At 40.3% G+C, this 23,570-nt stretch overlaps 1 protein-coding gene across 1 annotated transcript; it reads left to right on the top strand.

The window, feature by feature from the left end:
* Positions 1-1,530: 1,530 nt before the first annotated feature.
* On the top strand, positions 1,531-19,402 carry exoc3l2a (exocyst complex component 3-like 2a). Its single transcript, XM_033634567.2, has 13 exons — positions 1,531-1,732; positions 7,475-8,043; positions 9,002-9,219; positions 9,711-10,461; positions 10,580-10,694; positions 10,777-10,887; positions 11,617-11,717; positions 12,013-12,123; positions 12,210-12,345; positions 14,503-14,625; positions 14,739-14,894; positions 16,473-16,594; positions 18,511-19,402. Exons 2-13 carry the CDS (start codon positions 7,499-7,501, stop codon positions 18,830-18,832), a joined length of 2,811 nt encoding a protein of 936 aa, XP_033490458.1. The 5' UTR covers positions 1,531-1,732; positions 7,475-7,498; the 3' UTR covers positions 18,833-19,402.
* The last annotated feature ends 4,168 nt before the right edge of the window (positions 19,403-23,570 follow it).

Raw genomic sequence — 23,570 nt, 5'->3', positions numbered from 1 at the left:
CAGATCTGTTCTTAAATATATTGAAAGAACAACTGTACATTTATGTGTAAACATGTAAAAGGTCCTGTTAGCAAGATTAGAGCCAGCACTATTTTGGCTATTTATGCAGCTGCACAAAGTATTGCCTCATTTGTGGTGCTTCACAAAGGAGAAAAAGGCACACACTCTGACGTCTCAAGCCAAAAACTGTTTTTTTCTGTGGAGGTCTGGATAAAACTAAAGATAATAAGTAATGTGACTAACGCCAGGGCCACACTGAGGCACGTCAATGAGGGACGCACTTCTGCATGACATCACATAATAATCCTGCAGTTTATTCTGCTTGCTGCTTTCACTGTCGGCTTTTCTTGGCAAGACCCGCCCTATTCTGCCTCTGACTGGCTATTGCACCTCTTAATGCGTCTCTCTATTGCCCAAAGACTGTATATATTTATTGGATTTGCAGTGGACATTGGAGAAATAGATACAACAATGGCCAAAAGAAGGAAGAGAGCAGAGTGAGAGAGAATGACATACTGATGTCACATGTTATTTGCAGGACATGTTCATGTTCTAATGTTTAAAAAAACAGAACAGTTTTCATTTAGGTCTGTTATTTTTGTTGTTTATATTACATCACGGTTATTCTGTTTTTGAATTACTGACAGAGCCAGATAGCCTACTGAAAGGGACCGAGACAGAGAAATGCATTAAATAGGAAGAGGAGAGAGAAAGAAAGAGAGCAACAGGCTGACTGATAATGTCATGTTATTGGAGGACATGTTCAACTGTCACAAAGTCTTCAAGAAAAAGAAAGAAAAAAACAAAGTTCTAACTTAAGCTGTTTTGTTTGTTGTTTTATTGTGTGTTTCAGTTTATGTGACACTACCTCTTGTCCTATACCAGACTGCACACTAGGTGGCAGGGGGGAGCCACAGTAAGTACAGGTATGTGTGGGAAATGTTTTACCAAAGAAGTTCTTGTTGACATGTTGCTTTGCTTGCTTATTATAATTTTTTTGTTAAATTGCACAATACAACTCAGAGCCCTTTGCACACACACTCCTCTCATAAATCTGTCAGCTGCTCTGTTCTGTGTGTGACATCAGAGCCCCACCACAGCTATAGTGACCTTGAAGCTCCGCAGTAAAGCAAAGACATTATATCTGCAGCAACAGTGTTGATTGTCATTTCAGATCGGATCCTCCACTTAAAGTCTTCCGCTGAGGAAAATGACAATGCTGATGGTGTATGAATGGAATTTGGACTCAAGGCCATGGACACTGAATCATTCTTGCAGTTTATTTTCTGTTTCTAACAAAAATCAGCCAGGGCACAGTGGACATGTACACACACATAAGAACATGCACAAAGGGTGTGCAGAGCTGATAAAACTGCACGGGAATGCTCTGTCCTCCTCTACTGCCTCTACTGTACAGTTAATGCAATTAGTGTAATTAGAAGGGTCCCCAGGGTGCGGGGGCGGAGGAGGTGGAGGGTCAATGGCATAGGAGGGGGAGAAAGGACGGGACGGGCCTTTCCTCAGGAAAACATATCACCTTCCACCACAATAGAGCAAGTCAGGAAACCACAGGCAGCCACATTGCTCTCTTGAGTCACCGAGTACTTTCGGACACGCTCTTACACTCTTCAGTCACACACACACATGCAAACACTCCACAGCCTGGCAGCCTGCACAGCCAGCACAGTCCAGGATGACATTGTACTGAAACACTGCAAGGCAATCTCATCTGGTAAGTCTCATCCTCTGCATTCACAGACAGCGTTTAGAGTTTGGATTCTGATGGTTTAATTTTCATTTGGGTCCATGGAGAGAACTGTTGTATTCATTTGTGCTTATAGTTACCCATCTGATTAATGTCGTAATGATTCTCTGTATGTTATGTGTCACATTTGTCTGTTTTATTCATACATGGATTGGTGCCTAGACATTTGTTGTGTTCTTGAAATGGGTTTGACACAGTTATTGCCATTGATAAAATTATGAGAACATGTTGTTTGTGTTGTGCAGTGACTTATCTTTTAACTGAGGAAACAATTTTCATGTTGTTCCTGTCATGTTATAATGAGCAAAGACATTTTAGGGAGATTTTCACCATCCTGGTCTGACTTTAGTTCAAGAGATTATTTTTGATTATGATTTTGATTTATTTAAACTTAATAAAGGCTGAATAGTTTAAAGTATTCTATCACGACAAAGAGCCCATAATGACGTATGCTCTCTTATATCACCTTTTGTTCTCTCAAGAAAATGTTTTGCTATAAAACGGCCGTAAACTCCTTTACAGCCACTGAGTGTTTTCCTGTTCTCCACTCTGCTGAGACATCTCATACACAGTATGAACAGGAGTTATCGAGTAGGTAAAGCACAACACATAATGTTTGAAGTTGTGTTTACATACAGAAAAAAATTATAAAAATTACATGTGCATGCCACAAAGGTATAAAAGTTGAGAAAACTATGGAGAGCATAATAGAGTGAGAATTGGGTTCTCATTGTCATGGAAAACCTGGGGTCACAGAAATTCACAATCCTATTTTCCAGGCCAGGAAAAGTCAGGGAATTAGTAAAAATCATTGCATGTTTTGGAAAAGTCATGGAATTTTGTTTTGAAAATTGTTACAGTTATCTTCCCTGGATAACCTTCCATATAATGTAACAAAAAGGCAAATTTATTTTCTTTAGCCGTCGACATAAAGTTGCTCTAATATGTTTCAATGTGGGATGTTTACCATCACGTATGTTTCTTTACTTTCTTCCTGTGTTCCCTCTCTCCCTTCATGTATGCCAGCTAGCTGAAATTATATTCAAATAGAGTTTGAATCTGTTTGAAAAATGTCGGGCAAGAAAATGTCTTTTATTATTGGTTCTTGAAAAGTCATGGAAAAGTTTTTAAATTTTGTCCATGAAAATATGTGAGAACCCTGGAGAATATGCTTTCTTTCCCCTTACACAGCACCAAGTAATTTAGGATGTCCAGCTGATGCTGATGTCCAGTTTTGGAGAGTTTGCTCTCACCGCTGCTATATAATCCAAAACACCAAATGATGCAAACAAGATTTCTGTGGACATTGATTATACAGTTAGAGGTTTGAGGTGAATGTGTACTGATGATAACAATTATTTTACTTTTCTCTCTTCTATTTGTAATGGATATATTTCAACCTCTCCATATAGTGACTAAATTCAAATGAAGATTCAAATGCCAAGACAGTCATTGTCATTATCATGTTTTCTATATACAGTCCAGCTTGTTTTGAATGCAATGTCCCAGCCAAAACACAGCCAGTCATCCCCACTATGGACACTGGGGCTGCTCAGTGGGCAGTAGCAGAGGATTGTGGTTGTATTAGGAAGCTTCCAGGTGTGCATGTGTAACTACAGTTCTGAGAGAATGACATGGAACATGGAGGTAGATTGTACAAATTCAGGAGCAGGAAGGTGGCCATTAGTTGAGAGTATCTGATAAAATTAATATTTTTTCACTTTCAAAATGAACCCAGATGTGCTACACCCTATAAAGCAAATATGTACATTTAGAGTGCATTTACTCTGATTTTTTTTTTAAAGTTTACATTTTTGATCTGATTATTTCAAAAAAGATTTATTGGGGCTACACACACACTATGGAACTGAGGGCTGACATACTAACAGTGTGCTTGTAGCTTGCTAAAAACACTAGATATCAGCATGTCAAATTATTATTTTATATGTCTATAAGACAGGAAAAGTTACACTGACAAACTCAGCGCTGCCGGTCTATCTCAGTGTCCTCTTCTCCTTACCTTGCTAATCTTGGAGAAATGATCTCACTGAATGACCAGAAGTTACTTTCTTTTCAACTATGTGATCAAATCACCAGGTAAGATCATCAGTTATCCCAACAAAGATCAAAACCAGGTATTACATAGTGTATTTAGCTTTGCCTTTACAGTTCCTGGCCAAATTAGTAAAAATACTTGCTGCACAGGGCACACTGAGTGTCAGGATCCCATAGTTAAATTCCCTCCTTCTTCATAACTTAAAAGCTCAAGTTTTTGGTTCAGCAGCTTGTAAAAACTTAGTTAAGGATTCTTAACTATGTTTGCATTGAATCCCACCACAAAACAGCTTTTTGGCATTTTTGTGTTCTTTGCTAGCTGAAGTAAATAACTAAGAGGCGCCTTCACACATTACAAAGTCAGTGGAAAGCTATGAATTGTTTCCCCCCCTCTGGTGCATTCTGTCTCTATGATAATCATGCAGTAAAAATCTGATCTCATACAGCCCTACACCAAATTGAGGTACATCATGGAACCCGAAAGGGCATCCCCCTCTCTCCATTTTTGATTGCAATTATGCCGGAGTCATTAGAAATAACTGTTTGACAGAATTAAGTCAAAAGACGAGGGTGGTTTCAGCCTGCCACACTTTGAGGCTTACCACTGGGCAGCTCACTTAAACATTATGTCATGGTGGAAAAGGAACCAGCCAATTACCATTCTAGTTTTATCATTAGGAATACTCTTAAAGAAGGAAGCAAACCAAATTACACATACAACTACCAAATTCTTATATTGATAGTCTGATATGGTAGAATCATGCATTCATCCCTGGCTTAAATGATTTAGTTCAGAATCTTAAGGGTATCATAGACATGGTCGCTGGATGGCATCAGTTTGAAATGCTGCTGATGCAGCATGCATGCATGAGGGCTTGACAGAATTTTTTATGTTAACGAGTTTTGAGTTAATTTGACTAAAATGTATAAAGATGATTTTGCCTAATTAGTTTAAGGCCATAAACAACTCTATCATTGTACACTTATGTGGCATGTTGGGGGCTAAATGGGTGGAGTTTCCCAGCATACTGTGAGACAATGTTTTTAAGGCCATAAGCTGAAGTAAAATGTGTTTTAATGTGTTCTAAATCACTCGTCACCCATTACACAGTGATTAATGTTCACGTATTTCACAATGGCTCTAATAGGTTACTAGTCTCGCCACCAGACAATCAGAGATCTCCGCCTTTAGTTAAGCAAAGCGTCTAAAGACTGACTTGTGAGTCTAATAGGTTACAGTTAATGTTGTGGTAAAAGACATGAGTTATGTTGTATACACAGTTAGTGACCTTCTACCTGAGTGGATATTAGAGTGTCTAACAGAAAGTTGTGCTGAGGTGAAATAAAGAGTTTTTCTTGGTTCAGAAATCACCACTTTGCCTTGTTCTTGCAATGAAGAAAGCTAAGTTTGCTAAAATATCATTTTGTAGTTCAGTGACATTTAAAAAAAATAGGTGATTTTATGTTACTGTATTGTACTAAACTAAAAGTTTGGAGTGCAAACAGTTTTTTTTTTTTTTTTTTTTTTTTTAAATACATCAAGCTGAGTGAGTGAATTGGGGTTTACAGTGTACCTTGATCGGCACTTTCTGTCAATTGAGCAGCTGCAGAGAGCAATATAATATCCCAGCCTCAAATTGTTTCAGGTACTTGCAAATCTGAGTTCATGTAGGGAAGAAAACATCCTATTTTGTGAAAAAATGTTCCCAAGAGTATCAGCAACTTTGATTTGCATAGTAGGGGCATTGCATTTTTGTAGAATTGGGAGACTGAGTTGGATGAAGAGAGAGAGAGACTTGGGAGAAAAGTCTTAAAAGTGAGCATAAATGTTCAATTAACTCTGGACACAATGTGAAAGTTAAAACAATTCATCGATTGTGTTACCCCAAAGACAAATTACACAAGATTTTTTTCTCCCTTGTTTACTTATCAGAAGAGTGTTTTTGAATGTTTCTCTAAAGCCTTTGAGAAGAACTGGGAACCTAACCCACTAGTAGCTGTCCTTGGTGCCATAAAATTGTTACCTGTGGCACCCAAGCATGAAACTCAGGCCATGTCTTTTGATCTGTTGTGACAAGGAAACTCATTCTGCTGTGGAAGTCAGAGTGCACACCAGCATATGGTATGTGAATATAAGAGCTGATAAATGTATGGTACTTAGAAAGGTTAAGGTTCCCTACTAAGAATAAGACTCCAACAATTCAAAACTAGTGGGCCGTGGCTAATTATTATTATGATAATAATGATTATTATTATTTTATATCTAAATGTTTATAATGTGTTTTTCCACTGTTAGCAAGCAAATGCTCCCTCAGATAGAGTGACAGAAAAATAGATCAGTTCTTGAAGCAAAAAAGTGATCTGGGACTGGGAGACATCCCTGGCCCAGTAAAAAGAGAAAATGTGACCCTGAATACATTAACTGTTGATTCATAGTGGCAGGCAATGTTGGCAAAATTGGTGGTAAAATTTTAAAACCATTGAGGCTCCTCAAACACAAAGCAGACGGGATGTGTTGGGAAGCCAAAAGAATATTTCCAAAGGAGAAGGGATGGGCTTTAGGTACAACAGAAAGTCTTCACATCATTAACAGTACCTCAGAGGTAGTGGATTGTAGTGGACTGAACAGTATACCCTATATTCCTATGTTACTACTAACATAATATATATGTATATATATGTATATATATATATATATATATGTGTGTGTGTGTGTGTGTGTGTGTGTGTGTGTGTGTGTGTATGTGAAGTCCTAGGATTTTTGTTTTTTCTCCATGTTTGTGAGTTAGTTGCTCAAGTCACATATTGAGTGTTTGACTTTTTGTGAAAATCTTGAAATAAAGGTAAAAGAAATATGTCTTTTGGCATCTTAGTGATTGCAAAAGATTCATTGGTTTAAGTTGTTAATTATTTAACCAGTAAGTCTCTTGAGATACATTATCTCCTAAAAAGAAGAGCAACATGGCCATGTTGCATTTCATTTGAGAAGGGCGATGACAAAAAATATTTAATTTTATGTTTGTGTTACATTCTAGCTGTCTTTTTTTGACTAAACAACAGAAGTTCTTAAAAAGAATCCTTAGGTTTAGCTAAATAGGAAAATAAGTATATGATTTTTAAAAGGTTTTCTAAATTCCCCAAATTAACAGGAGAAAGAACAAAATTATCATTATTTATGAATGATATTTGCATAATGTAGTTGAGCATCTTTAAATGCAGCAGTATTTTGAAAACATATTTCCTATTTGCTAAGTGAAGCACATTGCATAACCAGCCTGTGAGCGGATGTTTTTGCTTCAAGTTATATAAACTGTCTGATGGCTGATACAATACCAGAAAAAGTTTTCCACATTTCATAGGTTCAGCTTCCCTTGTACTGAGAGGATGGAGTCATGTCTTTTGTACAGGGATTATTTTGCAAGATATCCTGACTGTTTATTCTCTGTGATATCAATGTCACCATACAGGATTTCTATGAATCTTATTTACTCCAGTTTTAAATTATTTTTGAAATGAAAGTACCAGATAGTGTCTTAGTAAATGTAAAAAAAGATTATTCATTCTGAAATTGTATTTGATAATCAGATGCCATTATAGTTAAACTTTATATAGCTGAACATTATGACTAAATCTGATCTTGTTCTTGTTCTGCAGTTTGGTAAAATCTCAAGTAAAACCATGCCCATTCTGAAGAAGCTCCCAGGAAGGTCAAAGAGCTGCCATGAGTTCCCCAGAGTAAATGGTGAACTGATCCTGCCCCGGCTGGACTTGGACCTCAGGGACTTGAATGATCTCAATGATCTGAAGGAGCTGAACGACCTGAAAGATCTGAACAAGAACTTAAACCCCTTTGAGGATGTGGACCTGTATGAGGATGAGAGGAATGGAGGGGACATGGGCCTCATCATGGGGGAGGTCAGGGGTAACTTCCAGTTCAGGTCCTCCCGTGATGGAGAAGAGGAGGAAAACGAGGTGAATGCCGAGAGGCATGGGGCAGGTAATCCTAAAGGGAAGCCCCTCAGGGGGACACTGGAGCGGATCTGTGGAGTGTCGCCACTCAAAACCCTTGGAAAACTGGGGAAGGGGCTCCGCATATCGGGACGCAATGTGTGGGGGAACAACTCTCCCCACTACAGCCCTGGAAACTCAAACAGTCTCCCACCAGAGAGGGAAAAAAGGAAAGGACTACGCAGGAGCTCTGAAGGAATTATGACCCTGCTCCGGTGAGGAAGGGTGGGGAGGAGGAAGCATTAAAACCTTAGATTTGATCTGTTGTTGCTACATTGCAAATAATTTGGATTTCTGATATAAAGAATAAGTTGTGTATGACATTCATGTGAAATGTACAGAAAGAGTGAACATCTTAAGAAGTATATCTTTGATTAAGATATTATTACTAAACCCAAAGAATTTCATGATTTTTTTCAGAGTAAAATATAAAAAATAAAATATTTTTTTACATGGTGGTGCAAGAAAGCCTTTCACAAGAGCATTTCTACAGTCCGTCATCTGATTAACTAGAATGAAATGGTGGAAAAGGCTTGTAATAAAATTAATTTTGCCCACTTATAAAAGCACATTTTCAGGATTCAACAGCCAAAGATTATGTAAAACAATGAACAACAACACCCCATAACATCAACAGAAATCAATTGTAATCAAAAGAACCCTCACAAAAATGCCAAACAATTCAGTAATGTAACTATCACAAACAAACTGTTCTACTAATAAGAAAGTGAAGACCTGTTTGAACAGCAATGCAACAGCAGAGTTCTAATAGTGAGATGATTTAGCTTCTGAGATGGAAAATCCCTTGCTACTGTTGGTGGTCGGTGATAGAATAGCATATGTGCTTATTTCCTGAGGAGTTATGTAATATGCTATAGCAACTTGTTGATCTATGGAACCTCTTTTGTTTTTCAGTGACATGTTGAGTACTTGGTGTGTTTACTCAGTAGGACTATTTTTAACTGAGGCAGTCATGCTTACAGTTTAACAGATGTTTGGATATGTGGCATTCCAAACATTGCTGCTACTCAGCTGCACTGTCGAGTAGACCTCAAATTTGATGACATTTTTACTCATACACACCTGTATATGCATATAGTGCAGTCTGACAGTGTATCTTATTTTGGGCAGCAGTCATTCACGTTCTTCGTTGCTGCTGTGGATACTGTGCAGCTTTACAGGTCGACGTAAGGAGGAGCGCAGAGAAAGCTTGCCCTGCGGAAACCTGAGCACAGACAGCGAGGCGGAGGCTTCCAGGCGGCCCTCCTTCCTCAGGATGGTCAGTCTGGGCAAGCTGAAGAGGGAGTCCATGTCAGACAAGGCGTCCCAAGAGGCTGAGGAGGAAACAGAGGAGGAGGAGCCAGTGGTCAAAACCAGAGAGCCCCTCTCAGGTAAAAATCCGGGAAACATCACGTATAAAAGGTCCATGTTCTGATCAAAAAACATCAAGTGACACAGAAGGATTTGTCTTTTGTAAGGACTTTCCCTTATGTTAGAGAACTTTGCTCTTTCCTGGTCAAGCTTCAGCCGTACTTCCTCCCAATCCTAGACAACTCTCTGATGAGGCTGAACAGTCCCCAGATCCCTGAGTCATTGGGTTCAATCACCAATAGACTGTGAAATCAGGAAATGACCACACTTCCCTCTACCCCAGGTTCCTCTAGATAGAAGTTTAACCACGCTACTGTTCACAGACTCCACAGGGAACCTTGCTAGGAATAGAAGAGTGTGCAGAATGAGCAACAAATAACCCACTTTGTCAGTCAGGCACACACACAACTCCTTAATAACCATTAAACGGATCCCGCCTTTTGTTGGTGAACCTGTTTTGTGATTCTTGTAAATAAACACAGCTGCCCTTTCCTATTCTTGCTCTCCACAGTATTGGAGATCCTACAGTTGGTCAACCACAGGGACCTTCTCCTGGCTGACACACACATTCAGGAGCTGGAGAGAGAATGTGAGCTGCTGTCTCTCCTTCCGCCCACATCTACTTCCACCCTTACTCCTCCCATTTATCCCAGCACCCCTCTTGGCATGATCCCCTCATCAACCTCATCCTTAGATGAGTCCCTCAGCTCCAATGCAACACTGGACTCGAGCAGACGGAAGGCAAAGGACGTGGAGCTCCTGTACGAGGCCCTGCAAAAGGAGATGTGGGACGTAGTCCGGGAGTCTCTTCGCCAGCCCAGCGCTGGTCCCAACCTTGGGCTGGTGGTGCTGGTGATCCAACAGGAGGAGCATGCTGATGCTGCCTGGGTTCTGAGAGAGGAGACAAAACCAGAACAAGAGGGCCCCCAGATTCACCCCAGCCAGCGTCCCCGGCGACTAAAGATGAAGTGGAGGCAGGCTGTGATGGAGGCTGCGGACTGGAGCCTGCCACATCAGGTAGACACCCAGGCAGGCCAGCTGGCCTCATACCTCGAACGCCTGAGGAGTCGGATGGTGGATGACCTGGATGCAGCGAAGAGGAATGCTGTATCCATTTACCCAGAGGAGTTTGCTGCCTTCCAGGTATATGTGGAAAGTTACCATCGAGCTGTGGCCAAACGTCTGCGGATCATCACCAGCGGCCCGCTGCAGATTACAGATGTCTACTCCTTACTGGACTGGTTCTACAACATCTACAACAGGTACGGTATCTTACTAGACAGGGAACCTAGTTTATTTCATGTCATAAAGACATATCAATCTTGTTGTACAAACATGGAAACTGGACTGGTTTGGTAAGGATTTGTAATTTTTAATCAGGGATGTTCTTGGAACCATTTGCACAACCACACCTATAAACTATGCTCCACTGGAGCCCATTCTGCCCCAAGACACAGTGGAGAGGCTGGAACAAGACTGCATCAGTATTGTTAGGGTAAGAAATGTCCTTTTGGCACAGCTGCTCTTTAGAAAATCTGAAATGTAGACTCATTTTAAATTTATGCTGTGAATTTCAGGAGAAGGTGACAGTCGAGCTGATTCAGGTTCTGGATGAAGAAGAGAGGCGATGGGCTCAGACTCTGCACATAGAGGAGTATCAGTCTCACCTAGCACGCTCAGTCATCCAGGTACACTGTCACACACAGTCCTGCATGGGTCCAGTTTTGAAAACCCGCAAGCCCCCATACCCGTAAAGCTCAGTACCAGTATTGATCTGTTACCCGTCATTATGTTTAAGTCAAAGCCACACCAGGCTGCACCCATTAATACAAGTCACGCGACCCAACCTGCACCCGTGATGAAACAGCACACAGGCTACAGTCACTCACATTAAGCTGGGCTCTCTGTTCTTGAATTACAAATCCAGTGGAGGAGGCATCTCTTTCACTGGCTGCACTCGATGCAGCCGTACAACATTATGCGCAATCACCGCCAGGTTAGGAGACATTTTAGTACACCACCATAAAACCTCAAAAGGACTCTCCTTGGGTGTCTTGAACTCGATGTAGGCTGCCACCTCATCCTAGGGCTGTAAAGTTTCATAACTGGAGGAATGTGATGATGGGTTCCATTTGCTTCAGTGACTTTCAAAATAAGAGGAAATGCAGTTTGATTATAGTGATTTAGATTTAGAGAATATTACACATATACTGCACATCTTTTTCACTTGTTTTATTCTGAAGAATTTTTCTTCTGTGCAACCTTTCCGCGCATAATTCATTCATACTTGTGCCCGTACCTGTGAATTTATATGTTTATATATATGTATATATATATATATATATATATATATATATATATATATATATATATATATTTGATACAGCTGTCTTATCGCATGTCTTTCACAATGCCAGAGGCTGAAGGTGGACTTGGACAGATCTACATCTGTGAACCAGTTTCTGGGGGCAAGAGTGGCTCGTTGTAGTCTCACTGGACTGGCTGACTTTCTCTACAGGTGACTATATGCTGTCAGGGAAAGTTTGCAAAAAACAGTGGGGTTTTAACCAGAATTGTAAAAAATTGCACTCAAAATTATAATTTATAAATAAATTATGTTATTGCAGGTAGCAAAAACACAATACACTTGTGCTGGTATATTTATGTAGGTCTTAAATTAAGTAGGTTTTATATACAGATATTTTTTTGGCATGCCCCAGTATTTTTTCAATTACAGGACAGGATTGTTCATTTATAAATTGTATCAGCATTTGGCAGGCTTTTATAAAACTTAAAATTTAAAATTTGTCCAGTTTCCAGAGGAAGGCGGAGATGTTTCATGAGACTCAGGCAGAATTTGGAGACCGAGGGGACGGATATGTTTCTAGGACCATAGCTCTGGTCAACTGCTGCCCTCCTCTCAGGTAAACAAACCATTCATTGTTCAAAATGTGCATTTTTTTGCAGTAATTTGCTTGAAGTTCAGCTTCATCTCCTCTGTGTCCTGTAGGTCTTTAGTGGAGCGCTGCAGGCAGTGTGACCCACAGGGCAGCGAGGAGTCTGCACAGAGAGCCAACTCCTCCCTGGACAGAATCATCAACCAGTCAGTAAGGGTGCTGACTGACAGACTGTTTGAGCACATCAGGGTGAGAACCTCAAGAAGCAAGTTTCATCAGTCTCTTAAAGGAGACTCCCACCATGACCAGGACATATGACTAGTACATATAGGCCACCAACATAGAGATGGCTGAGCCGGCGGCTAGCAGCTAACATTGTTAATTGTGCGAACAGTGCTAACAGCAGAAACAGGGCTGACAGAGCTTATGGTGTTTACCAAGGGGAACCAGAGGGTGGGCATTATGCCCCTGTTACACATTCTCACTCTGACCTCGTCACATATTGACGTTTGGTCATGGACTTTCCATGTCGAGATACAATGTGCAAGGTACCCTGGGTGTGTTGGTTGGTGAAGTTCTGGATTGCTCTGTCAACTTCAGCCTGTTACATGATTGTCTGTTTTCAAAATACACTTCTGTTTACACAGGAAATGTACAGCTTGCATACAGTCTCTTTCAAAACACACTATGTTGGTACAACACTGCAAATTGACTTTTTTTTTTCTTTCAACGATAAATGCACATTGTTATGTTTAGCCAATACGATACAATGTGGTTGGGTTTAGGCAACACAAGCACGTAGTTTGGTTTGAGAAAATAGATCAGGGTTTGGCTTTACAGCCTTGCAGGAAGTGAACATGGGCATCCTGGGTCAAAGTTGGTGGTTGTTGTACACATCCACCACCCCTTTCACCCATCCTAATCATACTTACACCCCCTTAACTTTCGTTGTTGTCCTGCCACAAATCACGCTGACGTGAAAAGATGGCTTTTTTTGTCGATATCTGACTCCAAAAGTCACTGACCAAGCAATGATATTCGATGACTTCGGAGTGAGACCAGGTTGGCTCCCACGACTACACTGTGGGTTGGAATGGTGTTTTCAGTAGTAATCGCTGTATGAGCACAGTACAGAGTGGCAGTAATGAGCTAGCCAGTGGGATACACATCTGCACGCACTGCTGGATCATTTAAAGGCCCTGACACACCAAGCTGATAGTCAGCAGCCCATCGGTGAATGAAATCATGCACAAGAAGAGAAACAGACATGAGTAAAGAAAACAAAAAGCTAAAGTCAAGAGGAAGTGAGACCAAAACAAACTTGTTACATAAATAACTTTATTTTTCTTTAGCCATTGAGTTCTTTAGCAGAAACGTTTCCTGATGGTGCTCTGTTCTTTCAGCATTGGATTGTGTTGTTAATGTGCTAACTGGCTAACTAGAGACAACTTCCTTTTTTGACAAACAGACTAACACTGTCTGTTGGTGTGGAGAGTTATTTCCTCTCATGCAGGTGCAGACCATACATGATGGTTGGTCGTCAGCTGTAGTCTCTGCGGTGTGTTCATGTGCAACTAAATATGGTGACGTCAGGCGACGCAGCAGCGGGCCCTTGTCATCACTAGTTCTCTAAAGTCAGTTTGGTGTTTCTGGGCCTCAAAACAAAGAATGGAGAAGCTCAGTTACAACAAAGAGGAAGTGTGACATCATTCTCTGCTCAGGACGTCATTACATTACTCCACTATATCTCTACATAGCAAATAGTTGACTGCTGCAATATTAATGCTCACAATATCATATAGAGCTCCTTTAAATGTACTCAACACATAGTGATCTGTGTATATCTCAGTTTCACATTCATGGAGTTAGTCTGCTGTTTAATGATGAAAGATATATTCATATCCTTTTACAAAGTAAAAGCAGCAATCCCACAAGATATTCCATTTCCAGTAAAGGATTTAGAAGTTCAGTCACTGAAGGCACTAAAAACAATCCTCAGTTCAAAATTACACTTAAGTACAAGTAAAGACATATTATCAGTTAAATTAGCTTTAGTTTAAGTACACATTATGCAGCCCAATGACCCCCGGCAGCATTTGAATGTTACATTTCATTATTCAGTCAGTGTTCCCGATGCGTAATCATGTAAGCAGTGTTTTATTGTGGTAGATTGTGGTCGAGCTAACTCTTTTATACAGTGTATTTTAATAAATCCTATTTTGTATATAAAATCTTAATCTGCAACCTAACTGCAGCCATCAGATACATGTAGTGCGGTAAAATGCACAATATCTGAAATGTAGTGGAGTAGAACTACTAAGTATTAAAAAACTGAAACACTCAAGGAAAGTACAATGTACTTTGTTTGTGTACGCAGAATCAGAACTTGGTGTGTTGTTCTTTCAGCCTTTCTTTGACAAACTGATAAAGAGAAAATGGCTTAACAACACAGAGGCTTTTGAGGCCATTGAAGTCAGCATTAAACAACACTTCAAGAAGTTCAGGAGAATGGACTCTCCGCCTTATCAGGTAACACTTGTTTAATCAAACACAGATGGTGTTTTACATGTTTAAGTAGTCTGCAGCATTTGCTTGAAGGTTAATGGAATCAGTCAGTGATTTATGTTTTAAATGACTGACAGACCCTGGTTGGAGAGGTGCACCGGCGGGTCCTGGTGGAGTATGTCCGAGCCATCATGCGGGGACGAGTCATCTGCACTTCCTCCAAGATGAGAAAGAGGATGGCTTTCCGCCTGCAAGATGAGGCCAAACAGCTAAAAGGACTCTTTAAGGATCTGGTGAGTCTGTACTTTACACAAAACATTCTATTTTTAATTGAATCAGGTGATGTCAGCAAAGTCTGACACATGCTTTGAAAAATATTAACAATTACAGAATTGGAAGTTAGGTTCCTACCAATTTAAAAGATCAATTTGAGTGTGTGACAGAGAAAGACAGAGAGAGCAATGAGCAGAAGGACTCACAGATCCAAAAAGATTTGTCAGATCAGGTACCGATAACCTGAAGCTCCAAAAACAGATAGCAGTAATCTGTTGATCAGTGTTCCAAAACCACAAGTTCTATAAATATTTTCTCCATGAAAGGGTAATATAGAATCCAGATCACAAAGGTGACTTGCAAGATTTCAAGTAAATAGAGTGGTATAGAATAAATGATAATGCATAATTATAGATTAAACTACCCAGCAATATGAAATGCATTTAAAATGAGCTCCACCTTTACCAGCTGCAACATTAAAGTGATTGTTGGTGCACTTTCTCTCTTGCATGCCATCACAGCTTGCATTGAGACAAAGGACCCAAAACTTTTGTTTTTGATCAACAATATCATATTATTTTTTAAGACTATAATGCATAAATGAAATTACACATTATTAAATCCTGGGCTAATCATAAGACATCTGAAGCCTCAGATGCCCAGACCTAACAACACCACTGGTTAGGACCTCTAGGAGAATGAAATCCAGTGTATGTAAAACAGAGCTAATAGTTGCTTTTCAGGAGACCCTGAGCATTATATATAATTCCAAAATGCTGATTCTTAAAAATACTGAGCAGAGCTGGCGAGGGGGAATGCAGAGTCTGATGGCTGTGAATGGAGCCTGACCCTCAAACTTCCTAGGTCAGTTATAACTCAGACAGTGTTGATACAGGAGTGAGCTCTAAAAAATGGCTGCCGTCAGTGAGATGGAGATGGATGGACCGGGCTTACGTTAGCACTTGCCAGAGGGGGGAAGAGGGTGTAAAACAACTAGGCCTGACAGCGTGGCATTTGCCCCTTTTCTGTGCGCGAGTTCAAACAAGTGTCCGTCACCTCGGCTGACAACAGGAAGCTGCTGTGTTCAGAAGGAACTTCCTGTTCCTGTCAGCTGGCTGGCTTTGATGTGGCTCTGGGATGGCCTTGATGGCCTTTTTCGCTGAGGAGCGGGATGAAGTGTCTGTGGAAATTGGGAACTTGGGGGTGGGGGGTGGGGAGGTTAATGGCTGTCTAAAAACGACATCGTTATTTTTAGTGAATGCCAAGCCAAAGAATTCTGCTTTCTTTTTTACTGAGTGTCTGAAGGAAAAACATGACCTAGAAAAACTGCGGTGGAGTTTTGTTCATCATTTAGGTATTTATCTGTTTTCTCAGAATTGTGTACAGCTGGTCATGCCTCATCAAATAAATACGTTTAATTAATAAATCAGACATTTGGATGAACAGAATAACAATTGCACTGCACTTTACTTATAGTTGAATAAGTTTCAAAAGATTCTAATATAATGATGAATGTGACATTTTCTTATGGTGAGGAATACTTCTTGTTGTACAATAATGAAACTCTTGCTACGTTCTTTGTCTTCTCTCTGCTTCAGGAATCAAGTTCATCCTGGTTAGACAGCATCATCTGCCACCTAGCTGACATCATTCTCCTGGAGGACACCCCCTCCATCCAGATGGAAGTCGCAGTTCTGGTGAAAGAGTTTCCAGATATACGGTGAGGGCTTTAACAAACGGACAGGGTTGGAACATGTCTATTGCAACCAGGAAGCATCTATAAAAACAGATATTCTCTCTACTGTACCCCCAAAGGTCCTATATTCTTTTATGCTTATTGCTACACATTCATAGTGCTATTTTTGGCACTTAGCCAAAGCAAGGAAAAAGTAAGACTGTCTGTTTTTTTTTTTTTTTTTTGGTCACAATGGATCAAAACAAGGAAAAGGAGCACGGAAACATATCTACATTAACTTTGCTATTTTTGGAGAGGAGAGCGGGCCTGTTTTGAGAATGGATGAGGCTGAGAGGCCTCGAGGGGATGGGGGGGCCCCAGCCGCCGAGGCTGTTTGTGCACAGATTAAGGCTCAGGTGACGGTTGGCAACCCACCACCGTGTGTGACGCATAACCCTCTGCAGAGCAGACAGGAAGCTGCTGCCGAGTACTTCCTGATCCTGCCACCATGCAGGAGACAGACTGGTGCCACACTTGGAATCAAAGAGAGAGGTGTGGAAGAGGAGAGCAAAACATAGTAGTTCAGACCTAGAGACATGCTAACTCACTGCTTGACTCACCTCTTTTGTTTACTGTATGGCATCCCCAGCTAGTATTTTAGGAGATCAAAGGGCTTTCTCTATGCTTCATTTAGAGTCCATTCATGCACAGGTTACAGTGCCTACATGTGGGCATACAGGTCAATCCTGAAAACACAAGCTTTTCCTTCTTATTCAAAGTGCTGGTAAAAAGCAAAGTGTTGACTCTTCAAAACAAAACAATGTACAAATGTTATGTAGATAAGAAGAAGAAAACGTTAGAAAATATTTAGAAGTTTGGGTCCCAACAGTGTGGCCAAATTGGCTACTTTCTCGTTAGATTTAACAACTTTTCAGACCCTCATAGCCACTCTTATTCTAAAAAGCAACTCGTGACTAATTTAGCAGCTTATTCAAACCATCAGGGAAAAAGCAAGAAATGTATTCAAATAAATTACATTCCATTTCATTCCTATGCATGTTGTGCAGAATTATCACAGTCCACTGCTCCTCTGCTGAGACTCTCCCCCTCTAAATATAGCATATACTTGAACCAGTGTTGATTTTTTTTAGGTGCTCCTATTTTATGTGGATAAAATACATTTTGCTGCTGCCCCCGTCCAGAGTCACCAGACTCCTTTCACAAAAACACTCATTTTACCTCCTAGCTCTCATGCCATTAAAATTTTTTACTTTTAAAATGCTTCCATTTTTGTATAATAAAGAACATTTCGTCCTTCTACCACTCTTTCCCTCCTTGTGACATTATAAACATGCAAATGAGCGCATGTCATCTGGCAACTTTAAGTGACTTCTGAAGCTAGTGCTAGCTACGTTCATCAGAAAAGAGTTGGCAACACTGGGTCCCAAGATCGTTACAAATTTCTTGATATGATAGTTGCCTAGCAAGCACTTCATCTCTAAAATGTTAACTCATCAAGAGCAACTAGTGATTGAGTGGATTATTGTAAAAACTCCTTAGACCTAACATATATACCTTCAGATGCAGTGGCAGATAAAGAAGTGAGAAGTGTATGTACAAAAAAGTAAAAGGTAAAATGTAAATCAACTTGCGTATGTACATACGCAAGTTGTTCTTATCATTGACTTCCAATATATAAAGCATCATATAAACTTCCAATATATAAAGCATTAATAATGACTTACCAACCAAAAAGTAGAAAGAAATATAAAAGTTTTATGAAACGGACCTTTTTAGAAAGTGGCATGAAATGTTTTGTTCCTTCCCAGAAAGAGACGCTATGACTCAGAGAGACATGACTGTTACTCAAAGTCATGACAGCCTTTGACGGCACCAAACAGACCCAATTTCCATTAACACCCGTCTACCCTTCTTCCTCCCTGCATCCTTCCTCCCTACAGGAAGAAGCACGTCTCCACCCTGCTGAATATAAGAGGGATGATGCGGCAGGCTGAGCGCCAGGAGATCCTCAACATCGTAAAAGACTTTGAATGCAGCAATGGCCTCATGTGCAGGGACCATGCCCTCTTTTCTGACATCCCCATCACCTCAGAGGTGCACTGCATAAGCCTGGGTCTCCTCCGCCTCGCCATGACAGTCTCCAACTGGTTCTCAGAGCACCGTCCGAGGCGAAACCGCAGGACAGGTGGCAGGAATGCAACAGCTCAACCTGCTGAGGGCCAGAATATGGAGGACATAAATAAACCTTATAGAGAAGACTAGCGGTAGGTGTTAGTGTTGGCAGAGCGGTCACAGACATACTGTGAAGCAAGTGATGAGATGTACGTGCACCTTGACCAGAAACTGATTGTACCAAATATTGTTAGCAGCCACTTAAAGAAACTTGACCTCAGGTACTGCTCGTACTGTACATGCTCACTGACATTTCTTTCCATCTGCAGATGTGCATTTTTAACAGAAATGTGAAGAAGATTGTACATCCTAATAGCTCACCATGATTTCTAGTATTTTTATATTGATCTACACATCTACAGAAATAAACAAGTGGTATCATATATTCTCAAAATGTAACTTCTTCAGTCTTAGCCTTTTATTCCTCCGCATCATTGCAGAAACAACTGCTAGCAGATGCAATGCAATATGATCTAGGATGTTCTGCTGTTTAATTTGTATTTACCCAAACATATGTATACCCATTCTTTGGTATAGCATCCACATGTATGTGAGGATATAGTGTATGGAAATGGAAATGTGTTGAACTCTCACTGTGAATGAAATGGATTTGTTGCTGGAGACATAATAAAAACCCATTGAGTGGGTTGACTGAACAGACTCAGCAGCTCTGTCATTGTGTTCTGTGTTCAGGTTCTGACTGCATACCATCACAGTTATGTCAATGTCAAATCTATCAAGAAATTCGTAAGAATATATTATTGTTTCATTAATTGTCTTATTCTGCCTATGTCTAACTTTAGGTTTTGTGGCCCTTAACATGGGAGTGTCAGACACTAAGTCTACAGTTATGTACAATACATGCCAAAAGGCACTGACAAACAGATGAAGGCCTGCGGGTCTGACGCAGTACTACATATACACATACCTTATATAGCGCCATTGTTTATCTTAAGGATATGGCAGTTTTGTTCAGTAAACTGAGATCCTGAAATATGGGCTATTATATGACGCTCTGCCACTGCACTGCTACAAGAGGGGTCATACACCCCGAGGCCAACGACAGGATGTTTTTCAATAAACAAAGATTTCCTGTTGTCCACTGAGGTGCCAACGGATGCTTTTATTGGAGCCAAGTTTACGTTATGTACTAGGAGGGAACTTCCCTCTGCTGTTCAGAGTGAAGTTGAAGCAGCCACGGAACTTTTTCATGTCTGAGGTGATTGTTGGCTTCTCAAAACAAAGTCAGGCAGCCTTAGCAAAGATTATTCTGCACACTGACCTCTCCAAGTCACTGGGTCTATATTTGAATTTAAATGGCCAGCTGGCTGCATCAAAATGTAGAAATAACTGTGAAGGTCTGTTGTCAGGATGTTGGATTGTACAGCTGGGGGTTGGACACACTGACACATTATCTAAAAATCATGACATCATAAAGTGTGGTCAGGTGTTGAGTATGTTGACATCACCACAGTAGTGAGATCACAGTGGTAACGTTTGTTCACAGGTCATCCAAGGGACATGATGGACTTCAGCTGATCTTGGTGATCCAGAAAATGTATATGTTAGACTGCGTTGATGTTTTGCAACAGCTGGTAATCTGAAGTTTAAACATGATTAAGTATTAAACTGAGGCATTTTAGTTTTATTAAATCTAAATTCCAGACATCCAGATCACTAAAAGAAATGTAAATGTTCTATAGTGACAGAAGCAGAAAACAACAAATTCATGCAAGTCAAAGATTTTCTCTAGACATGTTGTAAGACACTCCTATTCTTCTTGCGTTTTTTAATATGTATATCTATATTTGTGATCAGTTTAAATTCTGCAAGTATCATTTGTATGCAGATGACACAGTTGTGTTAGCCTGGAAATCCAACCCAAATCTAGAAAAATTTAGGGTCTGGCTACGAGTAATGCAAATGGCCCAACTCGAGGGGCGGTACCAAGCATGCATTTGGAAATATTACTGCACGCAATTGGATAACACTACGACCAATCAGAACAATACATGGGTCCGGTCGGCAAAACAGCAAAAACGTCCTTCTTGCAAAGGAAAGATTCGAGCGCCGTCTTCTGTTCCTCTTTTATAGAAAAAGCCAAGTCTAACTCGGTCATTGTAGCGGCCAATGCTGTTTCAAACAACTGGTGTTCATCCATAGCCATCTTGCAATGTTTACTGACTGATTCTGGACTTCGTCATCGCAGTGCTGACATCATCTGTTTAGCTCGCCTCTGGCCCGCCTAGATCAGATACACTGATGTGATTGCTGCAGCTCAGCTCCAATGGCAATCAGTAATCAGCATCATTACTTATTGCCAGAGTGACCCGCTGAGGAAATTCAAATTGTGCTCTCGCGAGAACTCTGGATTTCCACAGTACAATTGTGTACTCCTGTACCCCCACTGCAGATAAAGCCTTTTCATATCTGCAGACTACTTTAACACCCTGCTATATGCCCTCATGGATCTAAAACTGCTTTTAAACTCAACCAAAACTTAACTGATAACTTTCTCCCCTGGGCAAGCAAAGGTACCAACCCTCTCCAACAATACTCTTGATGGTGTCTCCATTTCATCTGTTGATGATGACAAATATTTGGGAATTTGGTTGGACAAAAGCCTCAGTTTTAAACACCATATTGACTATCTTGCAAAGAAATTAAAATTCACACTTAGCTTTCTGTATAGACTAAAGTCCTGTTTTTCCATGGCATCAAGAAAACACTTAGTTGCTGGCCTATTTTTGTGACTGATTTTGGCAATACTATTCAGAGGTTTGCTTCAATGTCCACCTTGTCTGAGCTTAACTCCCTGTATCATCTGTGAGACTGTAAAGCCAAACCTTGTTCTTTTTTCCTAAACCCAACCATGTGCTTTTGTTGGCTAAATGTAATCGTGTGCGTTTGTTGTTAAAAGAAAAAAAACATTGATTTACGGCGTTGTACTGACGTAGTGCGTTTATTTTGAAAGAGACTGCAAACTGTACATTTCCTGTGAAAACAGAGGTGTATTTTGAAAATGAACTATGACGTCCCAGAATGCCAGAATGTCAACAACCAACGCAGCCAAAGTATCTTGCACGTCATATGTTGAGGTAGAAAGTCAATAACCAAACGTCAATATGTGACGAGGTTGGAGTGAGAATGTGTTGCTTATACAGCATGATAGAATGGTCATCCCTGACTTTGCATAAGTTACAACACTGGTACATTCTATAGCCTATAAGATTGTATCAGGTAAATGTCAAGCTTATCCTAAGCAGGAGTTTTTTATCTTTACAAAGTAGTCATAATCTCAGGTCACACAAATAGCTTCAGTTTAAAGTGCCTTTTACCAACACAGAGGCTGGCTGCTCTACTACAGTTCCTGGTCCTGGAACCATGTGCTGGCCTAGCTCAGACTTCACACCCTTACCCTTATGATTTTTAAACTTAGACTAAAATAATAGGTAGCTAGCTGCAGCTGCTTCAATTAACTAATAAATTCTGGACTAAATATTGCTACTGTGTTAATGCACTGTATTATGACGTAAATTCCACTACAGAAGAGAGGGGAAAAAGTTGATATATTGATATCAGCATCGGTAATCAGTCAAATGAGTTGTTATACATTGGCATATCGGATATCGGCAAGAAATCCAATATTGTGCATCCCTCATGATGATGATATATGATGTAAATTTAGACAACAGTAGAAAGTTGAAAATTGTATGGGGCACCTGTGCAATGAATGACGGACTGAATATTAGACTGAATGTACAAATGCATGGAGTGCTGCAGGGATCTTCAAAAAGTGTGAAAAAGGTCAACCTCTGGTGCTCTTCAGTGGAGGAATCTCAGTCTTGACATTTTTAAAAAGAAGAATCTGAGGCACTCAGAGGGACATTTATAAAAAGCCTATGCGTTTCAGCCATACAGGCCTTCATCGGGGCATTTAGAATGCCCCGATGAAGGCCTGTATGGCTGAAACGCGTAGGCGTTTTTAAATGACTTTGTAAGCCCATTTAATAAAGGCTTTTTATAAATGTCCCCCTGAGTGCCTCAGATTCTTATTTTTGAAAATGTACTTTACTAATGTTTGACTTTATTATTCAATCTCATTTTTACAAAAAACACCTGTGCCTTCAAAATTCATCCTTTTTGAATGCGTCATAGTAAATAGTGCAATAAGAATACTCTGCAATAACAAAACAGTATTAATTTAATTTATTTAATTCATTTTACTAGATATTTTTTTATTTAATTGATAGATATATTTAATTTAATGTATTCTAATTTGTTTTGTGCATAAGTACTTATGCATTGCATTACATTACATTGATTAATTAATTAACGCATTTCATCGCGCCTTTCTCAGTTCCCTAATTTCTGGCACACCTGTAACACTGATGCACACACTCCAGCCGGGTAGGTGGCAGCAATGCACCTAAAGTTTGTTTGCCAGCCGCGAAGAAGATACACAGAATGCACTGAGTGACGTCAGTGGCCAGGAAAGTTTGGTCAACAGTGATGGAAGACAAGACAGCATTTGCTTGGCTTGTTGGGCAGAAAGTTTTTTTTTATGCCAGCTTGGATAAGAGCATGGTTGTGTGCAAATTGTGCAGCAAAGAGTTTTCTTATCACCGCAGCACTTCAAGCCTACGGTATCCCCTAAATGCAGAACATGCTGATGTATGCACAGACACCAGAGCTAACATTAGCTACTGTACCACAGCCCTGGTACAGGCAAATAGTGTAGCCAGTCCACAATAGACCAGATGACGGGCTTCAGAGCCAAAATAATTAAGTCTGCATCTGACAAATTAACAAACTCTCTGGCGAAATG

This window comes from Epinephelus lanceolatus, chromosome 11 (genome assembly GCF_041903045.1).
Source record: "Epinephelus lanceolatus isolate andai-2023 chromosome 11, ASM4190304v1, whole genome shotgun sequence".
In the NCBI taxonomy this organism is placed as follows: Eukaryota; Metazoa; Chordata; class Actinopteri; order Perciformes; family Serranidae; genus Epinephelus; species Epinephelus lanceolatus.
Note: the sequence above shows the minus strand (reverse complement) of the source record. Positions and strands in the feature narration are given on the sequence as shown.

Bases quoted from the DNA above. Each gene is read 5' to 3' on its own strand.
- exoc3l2a (XM_033634567.2), top strand. From the start codon at position 7,499: ATGCCCATTCTGAAGAAGCTCCCAGGAAGGTCAAAGAGCTGCCATGAG. The intron at 14,895-16,472 runs GTGAGTCTGTAC...TCTCTGCTTCAG, and splicing joins AAGGACTCTTTAAGGATCTG to GAATCAAGTTCATCCTGGTT. The intron at 16,595-18,510 runs GTGAGGGCTTTA...TCCTCCCTACAG, and splicing joins AAAGAGTTTCCAGATATACG to GAAGAAGCACGTCTCCACCC.